General features: G+C 34.1%; 2 protein-coding genes and 1 pseudogene across 2 annotated transcripts; all 3 read right to left on the bottom strand.

Moving 5' to 3' along the window:
- On the bottom strand, positions 1 to 915 carry LOC113177109 (olfactory receptor 4C11-like). Its single transcript, XM_026381640.2, has one exon. It carries the CDS (start codon positions 913 to 915, stop codon positions 1 to 3), a length of 915 nt encoding a protein of 304 aa, XP_026237425.2.
- Positions 916 to 8860: 7945 nt separating this feature from the next.
- On the bottom strand, positions 8861 to 9808 carry LOC113177108 (olfactory receptor 4C15-like). The gene has a single exon (XM_026381639.2). It carries the CDS (start codon positions 9794 to 9796, stop codon positions 8861 to 8863), a length of 936 nt encoding a protein of 311 aa, XP_026237424.2. The 5' UTR covers positions 9797 to 9808.
- Positions 9809 to 23669: 13861 nt separating this feature from the next.
- LOC113177115 (olfactory receptor 4C15-like) lies at positions 23670 to 24610 on the bottom strand (annotated as a pseudogene).
- Positions 24611 to 27843: the final 3233 nt, after the last annotated feature.

Here is a 27843-nt window from a genome sequence, read left to right as displayed (position 1 = left end):
TCAGAGTTTGTTGAACCATAACTTTCTGATGGCATTTTTGACTTCTGCATTCCTCAGAGTGTAAATCAGAGGATTGAGAAAGGGTGTCCCAATTGTATAGAAGACAGCCACCATCTTGTCCATTGGAAATGTGATTGGAGGGCGAGTGTATGTGAATATACATGGAACAAAGAATAAGATGATCACAATGATGTGGGAGGTGCACGTAGAGAGGGCTTTCCTTCTTCCTTCGGCACTCTTATTACTCAGAGAGTGTAAAATGAAAGTGTAGGAGATAAGAAGGATTATGAAACTCACCATGCATATGGCCCCACTATTAAACACTATGAGTAGATTGATGACATAAGTGTCCATACAGGAAAGTTTCAACAAAGGTTGCAAATCACAGAAATAGTGATCAATCACATTGGGACCACAAAAGGGTAACTTCAAAGCCAGGAAAATCTGTGCTGAAGAATGAATACAAGAACCAACCCAGGCCAGAATCACCAATGCACCACAGACCTGTTGATTCATGATGATTGTGTATCGCAGGGGCTTACAAATGGCCACATAACGATCAAAGGCCATGAGGATGAGAACCAAGGTTGCCATGCAGCCAAAAAAGTGAACAACAAAGATCTGTGTCATGCATTCCTTGTAAGAGATGACTTTGTTCCCAGATATAGCATTGATAATCAATCTGGGGGCTGTGCTTGTTGAAAAGCAGGAATCAGCCAAGGATAAGTAGAAAAGGAAGAAGTACATGGGACTCCCCAGTGTCCGGCTGAACCGAATGGTTATCAAAATGAGTGAGTTTGCCAACAGAGTTGCAAGATAGAGAAACAAGAAGACCACAAACACTATTTTCTCCTTTAGAATATCCTGTGTTAACCCAAATAAAATGAACTCATTCACACTGTGATTCAGCTCCATGGGTAAAGTGAGTAGAGAAAGGACACAGCTGAGAAATGATTTATCCTGCAAATAAAATTGATAAAATGATAATTTGGCAGTAGTCGTGAACTGTACTCAATGAGAACTTTGTCGTTTCAAACAACATAATACAGTGATTCTCCCATTTTTTTATGTATTATAAAGAGTAGGAATTTTTTTTTAAATTGAATCCCTTACTTTAACCATAGGCATTGATGCAAGCTCTTCTTAGATGGGACAAAGAATATTTGGGGGGAGAGAAGAAAACCTACAAGTGATTGCGCTCTCTGCCAGTGTCTGAGAGCTAATGACTATGTAGTAGCACCTTACTTGTGTCATCTTAATATCTTGAAATTTTCATTTCTATAAAAATTATAAAGATTTTAATGGACACATATTTGTACACAAATGCATATGATACATATATGTAAATATTGGAAATGCATCTCAATTACTGAAACTGTTATCTATATATAATATCAAAGTGTACATTGGAGATGTCCTCTTGAGAAAACATGTTTTTTGATATGGACCTCAGTTTTTGCCCATTTTTCCTCTTCAATGTCTTGACCAAATTATATTTTCATATGAAATTATTTCTTCAACTTTTGAGTTACCCCAGTCCTAATTTTAGTTTCATTTTCAGTCAGCACACATATGAGAATATGATATATGAATAAATCATTAAGGTTGAAATTATTAAGAAAAGTTACTATATATTTAAAACAACACACTACACATGTTGGATATGTGATATTGAGTCTCACCCTGTAAATTTGATGTGCCACTCTGCCTAGAACCTGAATAAGGACTTTACTTATAAATGAATTTTCCTAACATATTTATCAGAATTTTTTTGCATTTGACCATTTTTGTTTCTTCCAAATCATAATTCTAAAGTTATATTGCAAAATTTCACTATATGAATAATCCCCAGTATTTTGCTCTATCCTCCTTTAAATGCACACATATTTATACAATTTAAATCATCCTATAATTTATTTTCTAGTTTTCACAGAGTATTCACAATACAATTATCCCTTTTTTTGATTATAAATTAACATTTGAAATTTCACAACATACATTTTACTATTTAATTTTAATATTGTTTTTATATTTTAACTCTCATATATAAACATTTGCCCAAATCTCTTCTTATTTATATACTTTATTTTTAATAATTTCATCAATATATATTACAAACTTCTGAGGTATAAAATGTATAAATTTTCATAATTACTGATAATCATTGTCTAATTCCTTTCCAATTTTGTTGTATTAATATTTATTAGAAATATTTTCATCATGATATAGGAGTATTTTCACAATAAAATATCCAAAGTTTACATTGAATTACAAAATTCATAATTTTCCATCTTACTCTCCAGAGGTAACATACCATTCCTTATGTATTCTCCTAGATTTTTTATAGTTATATGTGTATATGTATATAGGTATGTGTGTGTGTGTGTGTGTGTGTGTATTTGGTTAAATATCCCTTTTATGAACACATTGGATCATTATTTACCATAGTTTCTAAAACTGTAGCAAAATAGCATTTTTTAAAATAAAATTCTAAAATTAAGCATTGTCTTATTTGGTTGGCTAATAGAATAAAAATTAGAATAAACATTTATTTGTTTACTGAGGACAGTATGATATTTTTGTATATTTTCATTTCTTATATTTCATATGTCTGAATTATGTATGTCTTTTAAAGTTGTTTTTGATATCTTGCTTTGAGCTCTTTTCTGTTTTGAATGTTATACCATTGAATCTATGAATTTTCCCCTTTATGATTTAACAAGTTATCTCACTTTGGGAGTTATCATCTTTATTCTGTCTCATAATAGTCCTAGCACTTAATTTAGTATGAATTCTGAGATTGTCTAACTGTGTGTGATTAATTGCCGGTCTATCAATGAATTAAAGAGCACTATCACATCTGTCACCAGACCCCCTCAGATCTGCAGCCACTATAGTAGGGCATGGAAAGATGTTCTCAAGCACTTTGCCATCATGATGGAGGGATTATACACTTCCAGATAAGATAAATAATTACATAAAAATTACACACAGCTTTATGAAATTCTTTCAAATATCCCTTCCCCAAGTCTAATTAGCCTTAGAGAATGAGTTAATTGGTTAGTAAAATTTCAAACATTAGAAATAGTGGTAAAGCTTTGTCTTAAAAATCTATGTTCTCATTCAATACAAAGGCTGTTAGAAAGTCCTGGGGAAATGATGGACAACCACGCTGTCCAGGCCATGCTATTTTGGTTTATGTTAAATAAGAGGAAAAAAAAAAAAGATTTGGAAGGCAGCACTTTGACAGGCTATGTGCATAAGCTCAGATCAATACTGCCTCAGGTTTTTTTTTTTTTTTATTGAAACCAGTCATTATTTCATAAAACTCCTGAACTATCCTTCCTCTCTGATAATACCTTTGGGGTATTACCACAGTCGTGGAGCATACCATTTACTCTTCTTTAATTTTAAATTTTTATTTCTACCCATTAACAAGTTTAAATCATATCTGGACACAAGACCCTTCTTTATTTTTGTCTAGAAATAAACATCTACCTCTATTCCCTTTGCTTTGATATTACTATTCACTTTGTGTTGATGTGAATAAAATACCTCATATTACCTATTTTCCTTGCTTCATTAGCTTATAGCTTAAACAGAGGTTCACTTATGTTATTTCCTTTGACATGAACATTTTCTTGCAAGAAAAGTATGTCTATTAGCCTTGTTATTTTCTGGGTATGAAATTTGACCTGTAACCCATAGAGTTTTATTGAGGCAAAACAAGAATGAAATGCTGCTACTAAATAGCTATTCACTTTCCCACCCACCTTACCTGTCATATAAAACAGCAAATCCCAAGTATTCATGTAATTGTATCCTCAAAAAAGAGAAAACTTGAGCTGTCAGAAGATTCCAGTTGATTTTTAAAAAATTTTTCTGACTTGATCCCAAAGTCAAGTTCTGCAAATTCATGATGAAAAAAATATCAAAATACAAATTAGATAGCTAATGAATGATATTGAAAGGCAAAAGGGCATAGACTCAATAAATTAGAGTAGGAGACAGGAGACTGATAGTGAACAGATAGCTGCAGACTTGTAAGGTAGGAGAAAGAAGATCTGGAGAGGGGAGGTAAAAGGGGTTTGTGACCCAAAATTTTACCATAAAGCTCAACCTCTTTCTCTCCTACCCACTTGACCCCAAACCAGGGAGATAAGGTGTGGTCCATTTTGAACAAGGATGATCAAGTGTCCTGAAACTCCAAGTTTATGGAGAGTGGAGTCCTATTACATACTTTGTTCCAGAAACCACACCACTGACATTAAACTCTTCAAGTGAGATGATCCCAAGATCAGAAGTTCTGCCATGCTGGGCTCAATGTTATGGTGCTATATAATTCCACCCTCTGTGAGCAGAGAGTTGCTGAAGAAATCTATGTTCCTGCTGAAGAAGTCTATGTTCCTGCTGAAGCTAGGAAGGTTTTTAAGAACCCTGGAAAAGCATCACTCTTGTTTGGGAAAATACTCCCTAGAAGTTGTACCTTTCATAGAAGACACAGCATTCCTGACAGCCTTGAGAAGGCAATGTGAAGAGAGTATTTCAGATAGATTAAAATCCTTACCTTTTTTTCTGTTAAGCAAACAGATGCTTTCCAAAGAACTTCACCTTTCATTTACAGGAAGCTGAATCACATGAAGCCTGGGTACAGCTTTCTACCATAGAGGTTATGGGATGTGGAAAAAGCACTGTGTCAGATGAAAACACTGGAGCAATGAAGAAAGTTGTAAAACTTAGCGGAAGTTTCTTAATTTGTCTCTTGAAAACAGTATGAAAGAAACTACCCCTGTGCTCTGAGAAACCCTCTGAAACCAGCTATTTTTTACCAGTTTATCTTTGGTAAAAGTGTAAGTAAACACATTTCTTTTTATTGCACTGGATATTTATAGTAATTCCACAAAGGTTTTAAATGTGTGAGGCTTTTATCCTCAGGAGCTTTAAGAAAGCCCTACTCCTATGGAGTCCCAAAGGATGTCAGTGAGTTACCTCATTGACAAGGCAGGCACTGTAGAAAAGTAGCTAAATTTCAACTAGATATGAATTGCAACTGAGAAAACCTTGTTTGCTTTTTTTATGATCGGCTTAAGTTAGTCTCTTTTGGAAACATGAAATGCATTGAAGCCAGTTGGGTGTTGGTGGACATGAACCCTGGCCCCACCACATCCACTAAGTTTAATTAACTATATTAATATTTTCAATTTCCAATTTGATCTTTTGTAAAGGTCAACTAATAATAATATTTATTTACCCCATTTGTCATCTCATCTATGTTTTAAACTAGTATATAGAGAAAAAAAGGATGAATATTTTTTATTGAATACTTTTCTTATGTATTTTTCTTTTATTTCTAAAGATATTTTCTCTTCTACACAAGGAAGAAAGCTATGCCTTTGCATGTGAATGTAATCATAAACTATTAAAATTGGAACATTATGAAATTACTTTCCTAAGATGGATGGAGACCAGGATTTGCTACTTAGTGTCCTGCCAGTTATGTCATTGCCTTTGAGATGCCTATGATGAAGTTTACATCAGAGATCCAGAGTGAGGGTGGTAGAAAGAAGCAGGAGACAGATTGCAAAACACTTCTCATTTTATCTTGTTTTTCTAAGCACTAACTAGCAAGCAAGTGTCTGAGAGAAACATCTTAGGGAAAATGATACTGCCAACCTGGCCCTGTTTTTTTATTTATTTATTTATTTATTTATTTTAAATTTCAAACAGGCTAGAAGAATTTTGAGAACAGTTTTTGTTGTGTCACTTAAAGCTTTTAGACCACAGTTCTCCACCAGTTTAATGGAAGTATGAAGACAAATTTATAATTTTATCATTTTACCACTATGTAATTTTATAAAGACTTAAAGATATAACATAAAAGTAGTAATCCCCGACTCAGAAAAAGTGCAGAATAAATTATTGTGTTCTTATTAATCCTTCTTCAACATGAGGAATTGAGGTGAAAAAGTGAGAGAAGACTCACTCAAGGTGACAAAACCTATTAGTCACAAAACATGCTTAGAATCTAAATATCTCAACTATGAGTCTAAAGCTTTTGAAAAAATTATTATTATTTTAATAACGTATCTATAGTAATGGCATAAGATTTCTTGTCCTGTAAAACAAAAGTCAACTAGGCAAGAGCCTGGGTCAATGATCTCACCAAGTCCCTTCAACCTCTGAGTGAATTCTGTGAAGATTCTTTAAATATTTCTTGTGGACAGAAAGGTTGAGATACCTAACAACTCCACATAAAGCCAAACCAGGGTACCCAAGGTTTGACTGAGGGCAGTGAACTCTGGTCATTCAGTCATGAAAACTATGCAAATCAGAATAGATGACAACTAATGTTTGTACTCTTTTGTATTATTATTATTATTATTAGGTACTAGGGATTAAACCCAGGTGTGTCTATCTACCACTGAGCCACACCCCTAGCCATTTTTTTATTCCAAGTTTTATTTTTAAACAACATCTCACTAAATTGCTGAGACTGGCCTTGAACTTGGCCTCCTTCCTCAGATTCCCAAGCCACTGAGATTACAGGTGTGTGCCACCATGCCCAGCATTCTTTTGTCTTTTGATCCATGTGTATCTCAAGTAAAATCTCAGAGTGAATTAGGACCTTACTTTAAAATTCGTTCACTTAATATCTTACTAAAGTTAGTGTCCCAATGAATAATAAAGAAATTATTCAGATCAAACCTAATCAATAAAATGGAAATTTGAAGGGATATATTATTTTACTGAGATCCGAAATAGCTAAAGATCACTGAGAAAAACTTTTGTTTTTAAAGTGATGAATGGAGAATGAAAAAATATTATAGAAAATAATTTAACATAGATAGAGGAAATAACTAAAAATATAATTTATTTGAAATATCCCCTTCTAAACTATGTCAAAGGGTGAACTGTAGTTTTAATCAACATCTGCAGGATAATGCCAGCAATGTCTGTATTCACTTTGCAAACATTTCATTAATTTCATATTAGATATGGATTTAAACTTTACTAAGATATATCATCCATTCATGCAGTCAATGCATGTTTAGTAAAACAGAGATGCCTCAGTGAACCTAAGAGAAAAAAAAAATCCTCTACCTCGTAGCTTACAGTCTATGAAAGGAGACAAACAAAAATACAAGTACACAAATTATATGGAGGGTGAGAGAGTGATACAGCTCTCAAAGAACAGAGAGGTAGTGACAAGGGGGCTTAATGAAAGCCACAGTGCAGAGTTCTGCTTTTTAAGATGTAGGCAATGTGAGATGCAGAGACAATGAGAATAGAATAAGCCAACACACGGATGGAAGAAGGGTCCAAATCAAGAAATATGTGTAAAGGCTGTGAGCTAGGAGATGACCCTGTGTGTTCACTGTAAGAAAAAGAGCCCATAGGGAGGGAGGGCGTGAGAAAGAAGCAATCACGGAGGTCACAGTGACACAAATTGTAGAATCTGGGAGGTCACTGGCAAGACTCCACCTTTTCCTCTAAGGAAATGGAGAACAACTGTGAGATTATGAGTAAAATCATGTTTTCATATTACCTATGAGTTAATACAGCATCTTTCCTGAATCATTTCCTGTTTAAAGGTAGAAACCCACTCTTGTTTTTTCAAATATCCAGAAATATTTTCTTAAATTTCCACTTTTTATATTGGCAGTGTATTCCTGAAAATTCTTTGACTAATTCTGGTAACTATAAGGGGCCAACTTAGTGGTTGCCCAACAAGATCACTGAGATGAGTGTCATCATACCTAAGCAAATATACATAGAAGACACCATGGAGATCTAAAGCCATAACTATTATTAGGAGAAACTGAAATATGTCAGTACACAGGTTTTTTTCCAGAAGCTACATGGTAACCTGAGATTACTAAACTTTAGCAATAATAATGACTTATTTATCTACATTTAAATTATCTCTTTATTGATAATTACACCAATAGAATTATTTTCACTTGGTAGTCAAAGTCAAGAAAATTAAAAACATACAAATTGAAATGTGATCCTTTTTTAAAAATTGATGTTTTAATCTCTGGTGCCTCTGGCTACTATTTCTTCTGCAAGGGGAGGAAGTCACAGCCCTATCTACACATCTTTAGGAAGGCATTGCTGGTATAGTGGTGTTTCAAGAGTTTCCTTGGATTGTACTCAAATAAGAAATACTGATTGCTGACTCCCATATGGAGTGTGCCCAATGTCCCCATACAACACCTGATTGGTGGTTGTCTCATATCTGAGAGGAGCTATCCATAGGCAGAACTGGACCAATCTAATCCTATCTCCCAGGAAATACAAGAAGGGACTCAAAATTTTCATCCCACACTGAATGTTAGTTACATGACACAGGAAATCCTTCAGTAGAAGTTTTATGAATCTCTACTCTCTGCTTGACTTGAGTCCTTCAACAGTCACTAAGATCATTGTCATCAATCTTTTATACCATGAAATAGTGTGAGTAAATTTCTGCTAATATTATGCAGAATATTTTTGTCTTTCCTCTGCAAAGATTTTGCAAGTAGAGTGAATGGAGAGCAATCAGTAAGTAATTTCTCTTTTCATTCTTTATTTCTTTTATTATTAGATTCTAAGGAAACATACAATTCAACTATTTTTGACTTACATATAAGGAAGCATACAATTCAATTATTTTTAACTTATATGTGAAATATCAAGTTGCCAGCTCAGATCTGATACCTGATGTAAAAGTAAAGATCATTTTCTGACCCCTACATGAAGGTTTTTCTATAAATGTGTATTACCATATTTCTATACAAAGGAAATCCTATAAAGTTTCAATCAGAAAAACAAAATTTACTTATTAGGTCAGAAATTTAATTTTCCAAGTGTTTAATGTCTACCTTTCATCAAAAACAACTACCAGTCTCTTCCACACTTTCCTCATGGAATTTTTTACTTCCTTATTCCTGAAAGTGTAAATCAAAGGATTAAGCAAGGGAGTTAGGATGGTGTAAAATATGGCTACCATTTTGTCATAGGGGAAGGCAGATGGAGGCCGTGCATATATAAATATGCATGGGACAAAGAACAAAACCACAACAGTAACGTGAGATCCACAGGTGGATAGAGCTTTCCTCCGCCCCTCAGCACTGTGTGTTCTCAGGGAGAACAAGATGACGCCATAGGATACAAGTAACAAGAAGAAGTTGATGATGCAGATTAACCCACTGTTGGCGATCACCAGAAGGCCTAGGACATGAGTGTCAGTGCAGGCCAGCTCCAGTAATGGGTACAGGTCACACATGAAATGATCAATGATGTTAGGTCCACAGAAAGGCAACTGGAAAGTAAAGAGAATCTGTATGATGGAATGCAAGAAGCCCCCTGTCCAGGCCATCCCCACCAGAATGCCACAGAGTCTCCAGTTCATGATGGAAGAGTAGTGCAAGGGCTTGCAAATGGCCACATAGCGGTCATAGGCCATGGCTGTGAGAACAATTACCTCTGCTCCAGCAAGGAAGTGCTCAGCAAAAAGTTGAATCATGCATCCTGTATAGGAGATGGTTTTTCTCTCATAAAGGGAGTCCACAACCATCTTAGGAGTGATGACAGAGGAGAAGCAGGCATCCAGGAAGGACAGGAATGCCAAGAAGAAGTACATGGGGGAGCCCAGCAGTGCAGGGCTACAGAGGATGGTCACTACAATCAGCATGTTGCCTCCAACAGTTGCAATGTAGACCAACAAAAACACAACAAATACTATTTTCTGAATTCTTGGATTATTCGAAAGGCCCAGGAGGACAAACTCAGTTACAGTGCTCTGGTTTCGCATGATTTCCAAGGAAAAGGTGAAGGTAAAACTGTGACCATGTAAACATATATTTTGGATAAAAAATTGATTCAAGCTATTTGTAATATAGTCATCAACTAGTTGCTACAACATTAGGTGGACTTATCTCCAGTGCTTTTGTTATCACTGAAAACATATTATTAGATATTTATTGAAGGCTGTTGTAGATCAGGCAAAATTGAGGTATAGATAAATTCTTGTACACTTTACGAAAACCAGATTTTCAACATGGTGGAGAAATTAGTTTGTCAAAATCCAGCTTTAACCATTGTGTAGGAGCTGCCTAGTGTATTGTTGAAAGGCATTCTGAAGCCACACTCAAGTTGCAAACAAAGAAACACTATTATTTATTAATCACACCTTCCATAGGCATTGAATGAGGCAGGGATGAGTAGCCTGCCATGCTCGATTAGAGGACTGCTTCATCCTTCCTCTACCATTAGAAGAAGAAATAAGAGGGAGTTGAGGTGGTTCCTGACCACCATGGATGCTCCTCAAAAATTTCTTAGAATCATTGGAAAGAATTGGTCCTGTGAATGAGATGATTCATTCTTTATAAAACAGAAATATGTATAATAAAGTGCATAGCTCTACTATACTTGATGCATGAATGAATACAAAGTTTTGAGATTTTACTTGCCATTTATCACTTAAAAATGTGAACAAAGGTTAACAAAAATAATGTCTATTTTATGCCGAATAAATGGAAGAGTACAGGGAAAGCAATGCTTAGGACCCACAATCTGTGTGAGGTTTTATTATCCCTATTTATTGTAAAGGAATATGTATTTAAAGCTTAATTTGAAGCAAAAGACAGATGCTTGACTTACAGTTTTAACACTGAATCTCTAGCTCCAAAATTCAGTTCTCTCCCAGAAGATGAGCAGAGAAAGGACTAGGATGTTTTCTTTTCCAGCAGTAAGTTCAGGGAAGCCATGGTCTCTCTACGGTTTTGGTCCACCTTGAAGTTTAAAGCATATTATTCCTTTGATCATGTTTGAATGAAGAATCTTAAGAAGGAATCAGAACGCATCATGAAGCTTCAGCAGGCACTTGTCCAACCACCTACAAATGCATATTGGCAACATGTAGGTGAGGAAAGGAATAACTGGGTGAATAAAATTCACAGCCTTGAGACTTTATTTTTATGTATTCATTATTTATTACAATGTGACCCTATCTGAGCAGATATAATCCTTCAAAACACATGGTTTCAAATTTATATGACTTTATTATAACATAGAAATGTTCATAAGCAGCTTATGCACTCATCTCCAAGGATTATAATGATGATAAAATTTGGTAACATATAAATATAAATGATAAAATGTTCTTACTTGAAAACCAAGTGTTTTTACCCATAGGAAGCTTTTCCATGATTCTCCAGATAAATACTCCCAACTCTTGAAATCATTTGCTTCTGGTTGACACAGCTTCAAAAGGTGACTGTATTCTCACCTGTGCATATGACAGAATCACAAATAGCATTTGTGTCTGTGAATATTTACATATGTATTTTTTGTTGTTAAAATACGGGAATAAAACCATAATTGTGTTTATTCAAGAATGAAAAATGGGCCTATATGTATGACTTCCCCTTAGAGCCAACAGAAAGAAATTGGAATATTAATAAAGCTAACATGCACAAGTGTGTGCTTTAGCGTATGTTGTCTGCTAGTTTGACAGCAGCCACTATCACTGTGATTTCAATTTATTCCTCACTGAGGTCTGCAACATGAGCTCTGTTTCCATTGTGAGCTCTGTGTTCACCGCTCACATCTTATCACCAAGGAAATGAGAGTATAAAGTAAACCCTACAAGGTCACTGACTCAGACAACAGCCCTAGAGGATCAATATGTAATTTAACAGGGGTCAGTTTAGCCAAACTCATGAAGACCTGGCTTCCAAACTTTCTGAGACTAGGTTAATTATAGCTCTCAAAAAATCTAAAAGCCTCGAGTTTATGCTCTGTGAATGAGTTTAATAGGAAGGGCTACTCACCTGGTTTTTGTGAGAGTCCAATGAGGCCATCCACTAGAAACATCAATGTAATCAGAAATGCAGATAGTAGGGAGGGGCCAGAATGCCCTGCCACAGCCAGGGACACAGAGCACAAATGACAACCTTTGCTCCTGACTCCTGACTCACCTCCAAGGCTAACCAGTGCTTTTCCTCTTGTTGATTTGCAAAGGTCAAATATTTGATTGTTGTTTGCAGTGAAGAAATGATACTTTTTAAACACACAACAACTTTAAATGTCTTTAGCTTTCCTTGAATGCATTACTGTGACCCTGAGACCTACCTGGTTCCATTCCTGTTTCCTGTAAAAAGAAATCCAAACTGAGTGAAAAGTTAAAAGGAAGACAGGTCCCTATGTTAGTCGGATAATTAAGGAACTCTTATTTATTCATTGTCTCATCATCTTTACCTGGAAGTGTTTTAAGAAAAAATACCATTTTGGGGTTAAAGATTCATCAGATACAAACAAACCAACACTTTCTTTTTTCAAGTACAGAATTTCCAAAATTAGTGCTAAAACTTCAACAACAAAGAGTATAGTGTGCTCATGTTTTTTTTTTTTTTTTTTTTTTTTTTTTTTTTACCACAAATTTTGTGATTTTAGATCATTAAAAGGTAATGTCTTAAATGTACTGTGCTTTTCTGGACTGAGTCCTACTATGGATAGTAGTGGAAAATTCTTTAAATGTAGATAAAGTTTTGTATTATTACTATTATTATTATTATTATTAAGTGGTACCAGGGATTGAACCTGGGGCACTTAACCACTGAGCCACATCCTCACCCCTTTTTATTTTTCGACTGTCTCGCTATGTTGCTTAGAGTCTCAATAAGTTGCTAAAGGCTTCCCTCAAACTTGTAATCCTCCTTCTTCAGCATGTTTGTATTGCTTATACTAGTAACCACAGACATATAAACTTATTCTATTAATGAAAAGAGATGTAAAAATTTTACATTGGAAATTTATACAGTGTTAATATTGATTGGCAATTAAGAAATATAAAATATTCAGCAATTAAGATATTCATATAAATAAAATTATTACAACTTATCATAACTTGATACTATCAATAAAACATTAATAACATGAAAAAAATATAAAGCATTTTATAAGTGAGAAATGCAGACGAAAAGCAAACACTGATTATTTATAAATATTTTAAATATAATTTATTCCTTGAAGTACAATTACAAAAATACTGCCTGTAATGACATCCTAATTATAATATAATTTTATAATTTAGAAGGGAACACATAACAATGAAAGATATTTTATTTGGAAAATATGTTTTGTTACTATTGTAGGAATATTTAGAATTAAGCATCAAGATTAAAAACTGCGACATCAATTTTCCTTAAAGTTCAGAAATAAAATATGAGTTTCATTGTTAATTTATATGCACAGGTGGAACTATTAGGCTAACATACCATAGCATCTTATATTAAAATTTTAAACTATTGAAAACTTTCCAAAAATGACCACATCATGGACCCAACCCTCTCTAACCTATATATATTCTTCAATATAAAATTTAATTCTATATTATGATGTAGGTAACAGATTACACTGTCCATATTTCTCCTAGAACACTCCTTGTTCTCTCCTTCCTTGACACCATACTCTTAAATATGCTGGCACTGTTCTTGAGATTGCTCAGGGGTCCCTCAAATCATGACTGGTGGCTAGTATCCACCTCCTTGGGCAGTGACCTTGGGATGTTGGCCTCTCTGTGCCCCACTATCCACACTACTCACTTTTTTTCTTTCTAACAAAACTAATTACTTAGCAGCAAAACTAATTCTCACACCAACTTTCTGCAAATAATATAATTTATGTTTTAAATTTTATTATTTACATATACATACATATGTTTGAAAAATGTAACAGAGATCTATAATTAGGATGTCATTACAGGCAGTATTTTTGTAATTGTACTTCAAGGAATAAATTTCAGATAAGTTACATGCACATAGATGTACATATCAGTCACATTTTCATATATTTTATTAAATAATTATGTTACTAATTTAAAAATAAATAAAAATTCTATCTATAATTATCTTTTTAAAAAATTCCTTAAATTTAGCATATATTTGATCTAGGATTCTTCTTCACCAATTAAAGATATATCTCTTGTCCTGCCTGATTAAGCATTTCCTGTCTGATTAAACATACTCCCTTTCCTGGCTATCTAAGATATACATTATTTTCAGATAGCTGGTCCTTTCTTCTGCCCTTAGTATAGTTGTGCCGATTTCCTTAGATCTCTCAACATTTATAATTAATGTGGGTGAAAAAATATCCATTCTCTGCTGGTTTTCTTCTTAACAGATGCCTGAACTTCCTTCTTTTCTTTTGTCTTAGTGATTTAGCTAATGGTAAGGGTGAGACCAAGCTATGACACTTATTCCTGAAGCAGTTCTATACATCAGTCACTTGAGCTTTCCTGAATAATTCTGCAGCAGGAGCCCAATGCAATCTATGACATCAAGCACACTTAGCAAATTACATAGTGAAATCAGAAGCTTTCATTCTGTCTTATGAGTCCCTGTTTTTTATTTTTAATGTCCTTCCCTTTGCCATTTGTTAGTTTGCGGTTGTAGCAATAGTAAATTTTTTATTCTCTATCAGTATCTATGATTGGCACAATAGTACTTAAATTTACCAAGCTCCTACTATTGTACTTTAATACAAATTCATAAAATTCACCTTATAATCTAAAGCATTATTATGGGGGTTAGAGGATAAATGAGGATGTATTTAGAAGGAACAAATAAGATATAATTGGAGAAATAGAAGGAAAATATTCATTTGAATTCCTGAATCATTAGTTTTTACTCAAAGATAAATAGCTGAGTATGGATTTCTTTAGACATGAAGCAATAAGAGTTCCTAAAGTGAAGGAAAGGATGAAAAATAAGAAAAAGGTTTGAATTCTGTAACAACTGCTATGTACTGGGTCCTTTCAGATGCCAAGTGCTGTCCTCTCAGCTCCACCTGCATTGTTTCATCCCCTGATGCATCCGTTCACCTTGATACAATCCCCACTAAAGATGAGGAATCTGGGGGCCAGAAAGGTTATGCAGCTAACTCAGGTGTACACAGTTATTAAGCAAAAGGGCAGTGCATGGCATTAACCATGAGAATATAACCTGCACTTTGATGCACTATATCACCATTGAAAATCCTTTTTAGAAATTCAGAAGTGTGAATTAGAAATCTCACCATGCACAGTTCCTTAAACATTCTGGTAATGGCCAGAACGTGATGTTCTTTTTTCCAACTCTTCATTCTATATCTAAGAGAGGAAGAGCATCTTTGGCCATCGAGGTGGAGAATGTTTCCAGTGCTGTTCAAGTGCTGCCTTCAACAAGGTCTTAGAAAAAAAGTAAAATGAAGTAAAGTTTCTGCCTTGGCTTCTGACTGGAATTTAAATAGGTTTCCTGAGAGGGCGAGAACCTTTGGAATTGCTTCTCAGTCTCCCCAGGGCTTGGAATTTTTCTATTAGCCTGATTAACAACACACTTTTGTGTGGCTTTTCACTCACTCAAGCATTTATAAAACTTTTATGTCCCTGCATAATAGGAATTTTTTTCCTTCTTTTTATTTTTTTTAATTTCTCTTGGGTTAATGAAAGATGTTTTCATTTCCTATGTTATTCAGGAATAGAGTACAGTGTATAAGAGATGGAATAAAGTATTTCTGTGCAGTATTAGGCAAAGTACTCTTATATTACTAAGTATAAAAATTGAGTTCTATGATAAGAAATACTTTCATCAGTCCACAAAGAAAATGCATACTGTTTGTGGACTAAGATACAAGGAGAGAAAAGCATTTTACAAAGAAGTACCCAAATGATATTCATTCACTGAATTTTTTTTTCTTAAAAACTGATCCATGACTTCAGAACTAAAAATCCAATTTCTACAGATTAAAGGAATTTTTTTTCCTCTTTTCTTTTGAAAGATGATAAGGCAGATCTGTGAGATGTAACGGAATACAGCATGGAGACCAATGCTTGAGGGAAAACTCAGAAGCAGCTTCTGAGGATCCTTTAGGAGGACCCACAACAAACCATTTGCTACTATTTTTATTTCTGTTCCTCCCCAAAGGAAAAAAAAAATCAAAATGACTTATGAAAAAAAAAAGTTAGGGCTCAGAAGCACCAGTGTCAATAGTTTATACTATTAAGAAACAAGTGTTATTCTTTTTTAATTGGAATTCTACATGTGAGTAACTTCACAGAAGAACTACCTGACATGGATCACATTCCTGGTCAGGGTGATATTTCAAAAATGCCAGTCAGTAATAAGATGCTGCCAACACATCTGGGCTCCAAACTATACTACAACCTCCTCTTTAATCTTCATCCTGCTTTGCTTAATCTTTTCGTCTTTGTTTCTGTTAGAAGAATAGAGTTGGACACTATGGAAACAAGATCACAAAGATAGAATGGTGCAGATGGAATAATAAATATCATTTACGTAGTTGTGAAAAATAAGGTGACTTTTTTTTTTTTTTTAGTTTGACTCAGAAAAGAAACAGAGACAGAGGGAGCCACAATCATAAAAAATGTGAATGAAATGAGGTGTGCAGTAGAGATCTGCCCTTCCACAGTTTAGCGAATATTCTCTTCTTTCCCACACATTTTATATTCATGGTAAATATAATTTATTAATTAGATAATTTTTGCCACTCTTTTTTCTTGTTTCTGTTGTTGTTAGTGCACTGTAGTCGGATGTAATAGTGGAGTTAATTTTGACTTAATCATAAATGCATATAATCTAGTTTGCTCATTTTCAACTCCAGTACTGACCCTTTCCTTCCGCTCTTCTTTTCCTCCTGAACCCCTTCCTCTGTTCTACTGGTCTTTCTTCTATTTATTTATCATTTTAAAATTCCATCTTCAGGATTAAATTTCAAAAAAAAATTTCAAAATGTTCCCAGAGACAAATCATTTAATTTTTGGACAATTTCTTGTTTGTTTTTAAGAATTTTTATGACTTATTTTTATAGCAAAATGTAAGTAATAAACTATGTTCTGAGATTGGGTAGGCTCAGTTCCCCCTACTTCTTAGGACATTTTTTTTTTAATTACCAAGGCCACTTTTCAAACACAGGCCCATATCCACACATATTTTAAAACTTTCCAATCAATTTCTGTGAAAAGATGTTTTGTCATTACAAGGGAAATGAGTGGGTGGCTATAAATTCATTAAAAAGTGATTGATGGTAAAATCAAGACCTCTTTTGTGATGTGCAGGATCAGACAAATGTTCTTACAAGAATAATCCTTGTATAATCAGCAGGGTGTGAAAAATAATAAATAATTGGGCTAAAAAATGTTTGTTTTTTTTTTGAAATTCTTGAAACATTTTCAGATGTAGTGATTTATGGATAAAGATTTACAACAGTGAGCAAACAGGAGGTATGAATCAGAGAATGTGAAGACTCTTCCTACTGAGCTGGCATGTCTCCATCATGTCCAGAAATCATCTCTTCTTTTTCTCTGCAGAATCTGTTTATGTTGAAATAATGCCTCTGAAGCCCCTGTACTACCATTCTTAAACTCCAATTTTCGTCACACTCAAGACATCCCTATAAGAAAAATAAAAAGAGACACAGAGAAAAGATGTAGAGGCAGGAAAGATGACAGAATGGCAGAGAGGCCAAGCTGCCAAGATTTACTTTTACTTTAGGTCACTGGCATCATTATTACATATTGTTCATTGCATCACTAGGCAGGCTGCAGACAGCAACATTATGCAGCTTATTCCTCAGTTACATACTAAGTTGGAATGTGCAATGTTAGGAGCTTTGTGTAGCTTTCAAGAAAGTGGATTGTATAAAGTTACTGTTATATGGACAGGTTTAGGCTCAGTGAAACATTGTGGTTATCTAACAAGATAGTTTCTTTATTCCCAGGAGTTATGTGCCTGATACAAGTTCAAGGCTGATAAGACTCTAGCTCAGAGCCTCCTCATGAAGAGCATTGCCACAACAGCTAGACATTGTACATGTATTAGTTATCTTACTAGCTCCTAGAAGAAACTGCAGGGCATTCTAAGGGTGGGAAACAGAATGCCTGCTGCTCCCAGGAGTTTGCTCACCAGAAGAATGCTTCCCTGTATATTTCCACAGTCAGAATCCCTACACATCCCATCATTTATTGGGCTACCAAGATTACTGTCCCCCAGGGACTCTCTCACATATACTTTCTTTATAATGATCACAGACATAAATACAATGACCAGAGTATGGAAAAAAATGTGAACAATGAGTCCTTTCTTGTTCATGCCAAATTGGACTTTTATAATGTTTTAGTACAAGGATAAAACTACACATTCTGACCACATTATTCTTTGAATTCCTTAGGCTTTAATCACTGCCTGCCATAATGTAATTTTTATTGAATGTGTCCACAGCCTTGCAGCCACACACTGCAACTAGCAGAAAGAGAGGGGTCAGATAATTTAAAACCATGCAAACTTTAATTTAGATAATCATGTTTCCAACTAGATGCTAAGATATACAAATAAACTCAGATTGAGAAGTTTGTTATCTCAGTGATCAGTATGTAGTCTGAAGCTACCTTCTGTCAAACCACATCCCACTGCCCAATAAGGATCTGACATTCAACCAGGCCCTTGATCTTTACCTACAGAACATAAATGATTCTAGAAACTACCTTTAAGGTATGCTAGGAAGGCTGGATAATTCAATATGTGCAAATCATACAGAAGATGTGGCTGTGTACTATGTACAATTGGAGTAACTACATTCATTATGATTATTAGGACTGGCTTTCTTAGGGTTAATTTTTATTTTTCAAAAACGTCAATTTCAACAATTTACTTGACAATAATACAGTTACATGTTTTAAGCCGAGTGTGGTGGAACATTCCTGTAATCCAGCAGCAGAGGCTGAGGCAGGAGGATTGTGAATTCATAGCCAGCTTCACCAACAGTGAGGCACTAAGCAACCCAGTGAGACTCTGTCTCTAAATAAATACAAGATAGGGCTGGGGATGTGGCTCAGTGGTTGGGTGCCACAGCCCTGGTATCAAAACAAACAAACAAACAAAGGGTTTTAAAACACAAACATCCTTTGATGAGTGACATAAGTTATATTGGTAATTTTTCACAATGTTCAGAAGCTATGAAAGACAGCTTCAAATAACTTTAGTAAATATTTAAAACTTAATTAAAAGTACATGGCATTTATAAGATTGAAATGAGAAGAAATAAAAAATTAAAATGCTTTCTTGGACAGGTAGATAAACAAGAAAACTCTAGTTAGGCAGACTCCAAGGTTATAGAAGGAAAACTTGGAAATAAGTTGTCCTCTTAACTATAGTCCATGAAAGCAAAGTTATGAAATTTTTATGTTTTCATTAAAATTTGGAGGCATAAAAACATGATAAAGTTTTGATTAAGTCATCTGAGAACAAACAATAGTCCAAATTACTTAACTGAATTTTATTTTCCTTTACAACTTAAATTACACACAATTGGACTTGAAGGTTATCTTTAACAAAGAGCTTATTCACTTTCATAAGAAAGAGGCCCACTGAAGATTTCCATCTTTCTGTTTTCTGCACTTAGTAATTCAGTGCAAAATACAAGTAGACTCATGATGGTCCTCATAAAATAAAGACTGGTGTGCAGGGCATCCAAACATGATCCCTCAATGCCAATTTATTTCTTATCAAAGACTCAAAAGAGTTTACTCTCAAGTATTCTCTGTGGTGTATATGGAAACTAAACATTTTCCCTCAGCTGAAATATCCATGTTATTTTATTGTGAAAATCAATAGACCATAAAGACTAGATATTCAGGTTAAAATGTCACAAATTCCAATATGATAGTTGCCAATCCTAGAATGCTTTCAGTAGGTCTTCACAGAGCATCATTGAGATAGTTATTTTATTTCTCTAAACAGGTAAAACTTTCAGGTATTATGTATTCTCATTACTTTTTCGAACCTCTCTTAATGTTTTGCTTCATTTCTGTCATTTTTTTTAAAAAGTAAACTGGGCACAGTGGTGCATGCCTCTAATCCCAAGGGCTTGGGAGGCTAAGGCAGGAGAATCACAGATTCAAAGCTAGCCTCAGTAACTTAATGAGGCCTTAAGCAACTTAGAAAGACCCTGTCTCAAAAAAAAAAAAAAAAAGGCTTAAGATAGGGCTCAGTGGATAAGCACCTACACACACACACACACACACACACACACACACATATTTAAAAATATGGTGATTCAGGCCAGGAATAGTAGTATACACCTGTAATCCCAGTGGCTAGGAAGGCTGAGGCAGGAGAATCATGAGTTCAAAGCTAACCTATTAAAACATGCACATATTTGTCAAATCATATAATCTTGAAGACATCATGCTCTCATTTTTACTTTAACAATTTTTATTTAAAATATTTCACAATACATTAAAACCATGGTGCACAGCTAAGGCTAAACTGAATTGGCAGAGTTTTGTAGGGAACATCAGAGATCCAGGATGAGAACCTGTATATTCAAATTCCATGAAATGATTCTCTAATACACCACCCCACATGCCACACAAAGCCCCATGCTCCAATCATCTAGGTGGAGCCAATATAAAATCAAGAAATCAGAAACAGAGGAGAAAAACAAAGCAAACAACAACAACAACAACAAAAAAAACACTAGTCTGTTCTTATGTTCTGACTGCACTATTGGACACAATCTTCAGCATGGCTCAAAGAGAATGTTAAGTTTATATGCATATTTGAAAAATGATAGTGATAAAAAAATTTAAATGATTACAGTATAAGGGGAGGAGTCAGAGCCAAAGGGAGAAGAATTACATTTTTACAAAAGGCCAGAGAAGAAAGAGAATAAGGGAATCAGGTAACACTCAAAAGTGCCAGAGTGAGTAATGATGCACATAGTAGGCAAAGAGTAGTTTAAGAGGGAAATCCACTGCAAGACATTGGACAAAGTCAAGAATGTATCTGGCTAATCATTCCACAAAATGTCATTTCTGAAAAGTTTTTAAAATTATGATCTTTGAAGAAAGAATAGTAGAATGAGTCAGGCTTTAATATCCTATGGACATATATGACCATACAACGAGTGTGATTCTACATCATGGACAACCAGAAGAAAGAGAAATTATACTCCATTTATGTATATTGTGTCAAAGTGCACATACTGTCATGTATAATTAATTAGAGCAAATTTTTAAAAAAATAGGATCGTGTTCTACATGTATTGTCTGCTTTCACATGTCCAGAGACATTTTTTCTAAATTCACAACATTTAAATTAACATAATGTGTTTCTGAAAACTCTTTGAATAACTACAGAAACCTTAACCGGTTAAATTATAATCAGCAAACAATTAGATGGATTAAAAGCTTTTCAGCATTGGAATGAGCTTCACCAAGCCTAAGCTAATCAATATAGAAAACAAAATGGAAAGTCAAAGCAACAATTGTTTGGGGAAGAATTTTGAATTATGTTGTTCAATGAACTAGTGGAAATGAAAAGAGTTTGGTAGATGTCTTTCAGTATTTGTTTTTCCCCCTGCTGAATATTAGTGGATTTTTCTCCTTGTATAAATCTATGGAGTCCACAATAATATGTTAGGCATTAGAATAATGATTAAAAAAAAAAAAAAAAAACCTTGTTTGAATTTGAGCATATGATGGAGCAGACATGAATTGGTACTGATCCATTGGCCAGAATAGTGCTTTACCCTATAGCTACATTTGAAATCTTGGCTTTACAGATTCAAAAGGCAATGGAACTAATCTAGCAAATCCACATTTCTTGAGCTAATTCTTAGAGACAAATAAACTGAAATATGAGGACCTTGGAAGGGAGAGGACAAGAAGAAGCTACCCCTTCTTTTAAGATCGGCAGATGTGAAGAAAGGGAAAGGCAAAGGAGAAGCATGCTGTCATTTCTGAGCCTTGTCACACTCTTGGTCTGCTGCAGGGCACCCACATTGTCCAGGAGAGATTGCAGATTCACAGTTTAATCTTTCGTGGACTTTTTTTTTTTCCATGAGTGATAAATGAAATCACATGTATTTTTTGCATGTCTATCATGAGGAATAAAGTAACATCATATACTCTTATACTTTAGTGATGGCCTATAAGATTAAATAGAGTAAAATAAAGACAATTTAGTGGGTTTTTTTTTTTTTTTTTTTTTTGCCAACAGTACTCTCTGCATGTTATCAGTGATTTTTTTTTTTTTTTGGCTAGGGAAAAAATAAAATATTTAATTCTCAATAACTTCACTGCATGTGGCACTTGACAATCAGAGTCTAACAGATATAGTAATGACAGTAAATGTGTTTATAAATTTGCATGATATTCTTATTGATTATTGCTAAAATGAACTACTTGCACTTTGGTATCAGGGAAATAAAAATCAGGGAAATAAAAATCACCAACTAAACTGTAATTAAATATTTTTTTTGAAAATCTGCTTTCTTTTTAACATATTTTGCATTTTATTTTTAAAGGGTACATGCTGTCACAAATCTAAATATACAGTTATGTGAAACAGACATAATAATTTTAAACTAACATTTACAAATAATGTGTGGTAATTTCCTTAGGCTTATCATTAACCTTTAAGTAGTATTTTATTTATTTATTTACTTACTTACTTACTTAGTTATTTTTTATTCTAATTTGTTATATATGGCAGCAATCTGCTTTTATAGCTCATTCTTCTGGGTTCTATTCCCTCTGCAGGGCCATGAGAAAAGTGTGCTCCTTATACCTTTAACTTTAAACTAGTACAGATAGTAGTGTGGTGTCTCAGGATTTGCTTCTGATTGTAATAGAATAAAAGACCCTCATTGCTCACTTCTGTGAGGAATTGTTCCAACTTCTGTACCATAGCTGATTGGTATGAGGTGTCCACCTGAGCCAAGGGGATCACCCCATAGGCAGGATTGGACCAATCAGATTCTATCTCTCAAGTTCAAGAAGAGACTCAACTGTAGCAGATGGTAAAAGTTGAATCAAATGTATGAAATATGATATGTCAAGAGCTTTGTAATGTTTTGAACAACTAAAAATAAAAAATTTTAAAAAACATTTATTATTATTATTAATATTAGCAACAGCAAAAAATGAATATTGAAAGTAGATATAGATATAAACATACAAAGATATATGTATATATATATATATATATATATATATATACATGTGTATATAGATACAAAAATAAAAGCATACCAAATTGAAGACAAATAATATTACATAAAGAGATAAAATAACAATCATAAGTAGTTTTAAAAAAAGCATAAATACTTAATGAATTTGTGTCAACATGTCTTATATACAAACAGAGATATGATTAAAAAAAAGAAGAATTGAAATGATGTGGGTGCCTTGAGAACTTTTCTTTCTCAATTTTTTTCTGTTTGCTAACTCCTGATGTTTTACAACAGAATCACTGATTTCAGCTCAGAGAAATTGTTCTTTTTACTTGAAATGTTCCTAATTTCTAATATTCTCTTTCACAAAGATTATTTTCCTTCAAAGCTTATGAAAAAATTCTCACAATTTAAATCACAGTTTTAATCGACATAAGAAAGTATAAAATTGAACTATCTTTGAGTTACATATGAGAGTATTAAGTAGGCAACACCTAGTAAAAGTCTGATCTCCAATTGAAAACGTTTTAACTTCCCCACACAGTACAATTTCCCCTTAAAATCATGTGATTTCTTTTTATATAAGAAACATGAAAAAAAGTATTTGAGTGTTTATCTAAATAAATACTAAGTTTTTATATTTTATATTTTTAACTGTAATATATTATTTTTTATCATAAATCAACAACAGCCTTCAATAATTTCCTCATGGCATTTTTCACTTCCTTATTTCTCATAGTATAAATCAAAGGATTCAGCAATGGAGTCAGGATGGTGTAAAATATTTCCACTTCTTTATCAAAAGAGAAGGCAGAAGGAGTTCTTGCATATATAAATATGCATGGGACAAATAACAAAACCACAACAGCAATGTGAGATCCACAGGTGGACAGAGCTTTCCTCTGCCCCTCAGCACTGTGTGTTCTCAGGGAGAACAAGATGACACCATAGGAAACAAGCAATAAGGAGAGGTTGATGATGCAGAGTAACCCAATATTGGCAAACACCAGAAGACCTAGGACATGATTGTCAGTGCAGGCCAGCTTCAGTAATGGGTACAGGTCACACATGAAATGATCAATGATGTTAGGCCCACAGAAGGGAAGCTGGAAAGTAAAGAGAATCTGTATGATGGAATGTAAGAAGCCTCCTGTCCAGGACACCCCCACCAGAATGCCACAGAGTCTCCAGTTCATGATGGTAGAGTAGTGCAAGGGCTTGCAAATGGCCACATAGCGGTCATAGGCCATGGCTGTGAGGATAATCATCTCTGCTCCACCAAGGAAGTGTTCAGCAAAAAGTTGAATCATGCATCCTGTATAGGAGATGGTTTTCCTCTTGTACAGGGAGTCTGCTATCATTTTTGGTGTGATGACAGAGGAAAAGCAAGCATCCAGGAAGGACAGGAATGCTAAGAAGAAGTACATGGGGGAGCCCAGCAGTGCAGGGCTACAGAGGATGGTCACTACAATCAGCATGTTGCCCCCATAGTTGCAATGTAGACCAACAAAAACACAACGAATACCATTTTCTGAACAGTAGGATTCTGTGAAAGCCCCAGGAGTACAAATTCAGTTATAAAGCTTTGGTTTGTCATTATTTCTCTTGAAATAGAGTAAAACTGACGATAGAAATCTGCAAGTATAAAAAAAAAAAAAAACACATCAGACTAGTTTTTAAAAGTAAAATCAAAAAGCTGATATGTACTTATGACAGTTTTGTTTTTTGTTTTGAATTTTTGGTACCAGGAATAGAAGCCTGTGTTGCTAACCACTGAGACACACTCCCAGCTCTTTTTCATTTTTTATTTTGAGACAGAGTCTCACTAAGTTGCTTAGGGCCTTGCTAAGTTGGTGAGGCCAGCCTTGAAATTATGACCCACCTGGCTGAGCCTCTTGAGCTTCTGAAATTAGAGGAGTATGCCCAGATGCTATAGTCCTCATGAAACTTTTATTATCCTATGAGTACTACCTATGGAGATATTATCACTAAGAACAACATCAAGTAATCAAGGCCAGCCATAGCTCAGGGCTCACTGTCTAGGAGCTAATCTGGTTTAAGTGTAATTATCTTAATTTTACTAATGGGAAACTCAAGTTTAAAGAATGTAAGTTCAAGCAAACAGAAGATGCTTGACATGGGATGTCACACACAGCACTTCTGCCCTCACATCCCAGGCATTTCCACTGGATCAACAAGGAAATGATGGGATTTGTATTTTCTATCAGAGACTTCAATGCAGGCTGATCTTTCTAGAATTTCTATCCACGTGTAAAGCTTAAAGCCTCTGATTCTTTGTTCATGTTTCAATGAAGCACCTTGATAAAGGAAATCCAACAAATCATGAGGAATGAGAGTCTACATCTGATCGTCTAAACATGCAAACCAGCAGCAACCACATAGCTAAGGAAGAGAACAGGTTAGCTGTCAGCCATAGTCTAGAGGCTTAATCAATCATTTGCCAATGCTTACATGACCTACTCTGATCAAGTATAACTCAAGATGAATGTTTCAAATTGTTGAGACTTTCTTATTGTCAGATGGAGATGTTCATTTATAGCTTACCTGCTCATCTCCAAGGGTTATCATGAGGGTCAAATTTGAAAGGGTGGAAATGTTGCTTATGATGACCATCATAAGGTTACAAATGGGTTACAAACTAACCAATTGTAGTTATTATATACTCACTTAAAGAAACCAGCTGCCTTGTTTGCAGAATGCTCTTCCATGAAGCATCCACATAGTTACTTGAACTATTGATATCATAGTCCACAGACAGACAGAGCTTCAAAGAATGATATGTCCTCACCTGTATGTATAATCAAAATGAATCAGTGAAATAGCATATGTGTGTGTCCATATTAAATTTTCTACATATATATGTATTTTAAAAAGGTTAATAGAAATATAATGGGTTCATGTGAGAATAAAAAATGATTTCTATGACTCCCAGAAAAAATTTAAAATTTTTACATAATATATATATTTATGTAAATTAATACTTATTTGTTCACATACTTTAAAACAATCATTTCCATTGAGTTCTCAGGTCTTTCCTGACCAATGTCTGCAGTTTGAACTTCATAGTCACTTAAAAGAAAGCAACAACATAAAAGAGCATCTGTAAGTTCATTGGATCAGGTAGAAAACACTTATTACAGAATAAAGAATAGCAATACATCATTCAGCAGTGTTCAACTTAGCCTAGCACCAAAGCAAGAAAGTCAAAGAAAGAAAATGAATGAGAACATCAGTGGATATGGGTTCAAATCCAGATCCTTCTGTTTATTCTATAGCATGGATCAGGTTACTTAAAATCCTTAAAATTCTGTAAGATTCTAGTTGTACCTCTGGTACTTAAGGGTTTAATGTCTACAAATAGGTTTCTTGTGTAAATCAGATAAAGTCATATACATAAAAACATTCATGTTCATTAGCACTGAAGAAATAATATTTTTAAATGTACTGTACTTTTAAATGTCTCCAGTAACCCCTGACTATATTATTGTGGACTCAGACCCACCTGTATCCATGCCTTCTTTAGATTGCTTCATTGTGCAATAGGAACCAATGGAGTGGGAAGTTGAAGACAGGACCCTAAAGTCATCTAATAATTACAGACATCTTATCTCTACACTTCTGTGTTCTGAGTGGTCTAAGAGCAAAACCATTGCATGAATAAAATGTTGTTTAATGTAAATGAAACAATCCCTTCTTTCCCAAATGAAAGTAATTCTTAATATTAGTGTTAAAAATCTAACATGGAGAATATGCTCTGCTCCATGGTTCACAATTACAAGGTTTAGAATTTTAAATCATTAAATGTTACTTATCTTAAATAAAATATATTGTCTTAGATTGAATCCTGGGGTATCTAAATGACAATAGTGGCAAAATTAGTGAAATATGAACTAAATCTGGTGTTTACTTATAAAAATGCATTTATATTCATGTCATACAATGACAAATGCACCCATAATAAAGTAAGGTAATAATATTAAGGGGAAATTTATATTCTATATAAATTTTCTGTATTTTTGTAACTTTTTGGTTGATCCAAAATTACTCCAAATAAAATTTAGTAGGAAAAAAGGCAGTGATCAGTTTCTCCTATCAAAAATCTACAATTCCAGCCTCATTGTCTAACAGCAATGTGCCATTTAACAAAGCCCTGTGCCTCAAGCTGCCTGACCACAGTGTCAAATGCAGAGGAATTATAAATATGAAGTTCACAGTAGAAGTCAAAAAGAGTATAAGAAACACTTATGTCATAATATTTAAGCAGCACAAACATACACCAAGGGAAGTAAAGGACTGAATGAATCACAAAAATATTGATTGTAATAAAAATACTTTTTAAATGTAATGGTTTTGAAAAAAAATTCACAAAAACTTCCAGAATCATTTCCAGAATCATAAATGTGTTTTTATTCTTTCTACAAATTTTCTAAACCCTAAAAAATATTATGATACTTAAATGACAGAGGGACATTTTAACATGTAAAATGCCATAGTGTCATAGGAAACATAAATATAGCTCAATGAGAAAGATGTCTATTTAATGATATAATTAATAATATAAATAAATAAAGGTAAAAGATTTTGCAGCAAGTTAAGAAAGAAACAAAAACATAATAACCACTCCTTCACTTGTATTAATATTTTAAATAGAATTTTACAAGCCAGAGAATAAAATATTACAGTGAGAAAACCTTAATCTGCAATAAATATCTGGATACAATTATAAGAATATTTATAATTGAACATAATTAACAAACACAAGACTCTCCATTATAGGAATGGTTCAGAAAGAGGATGTGAGATTTGAGGGAAATTCATTTGCAAAGA

Source organism: Urocitellus parryii, chromosome 4, assembly GCF_045843805.1.
Source record: "Urocitellus parryii isolate mUroPar1 chromosome 4, mUroPar1.hap1, whole genome shotgun sequence".
NCBI lineage: Eukaryota > Metazoa > Chordata > Mammalia > Rodentia > Sciuridae > Urocitellus > Urocitellus parryii.
The sequence above is the reverse complement of the archived record's forward strand: the minus strand, read 5'-3'. Positions and strand labels throughout refer to the sequence as shown.

What these genes read in the sequence shown, in the direction of transcription:
- LOC113177109 (XM_026381640.2), bottom strand. Translation starts at nt 915, where the DNA reads ATGGAGCTGAATCACAGTGTGAATGAGTTCATTTTATTTGGGTTAACA.
- LOC113177108 (XM_026381639.2), bottom strand. Translation starts at nt 9,796, where the DNA reads ATGCGAAACCAGAGCACTGTAACTGAGTTTGTCCTCCTGGGCCTTTCG.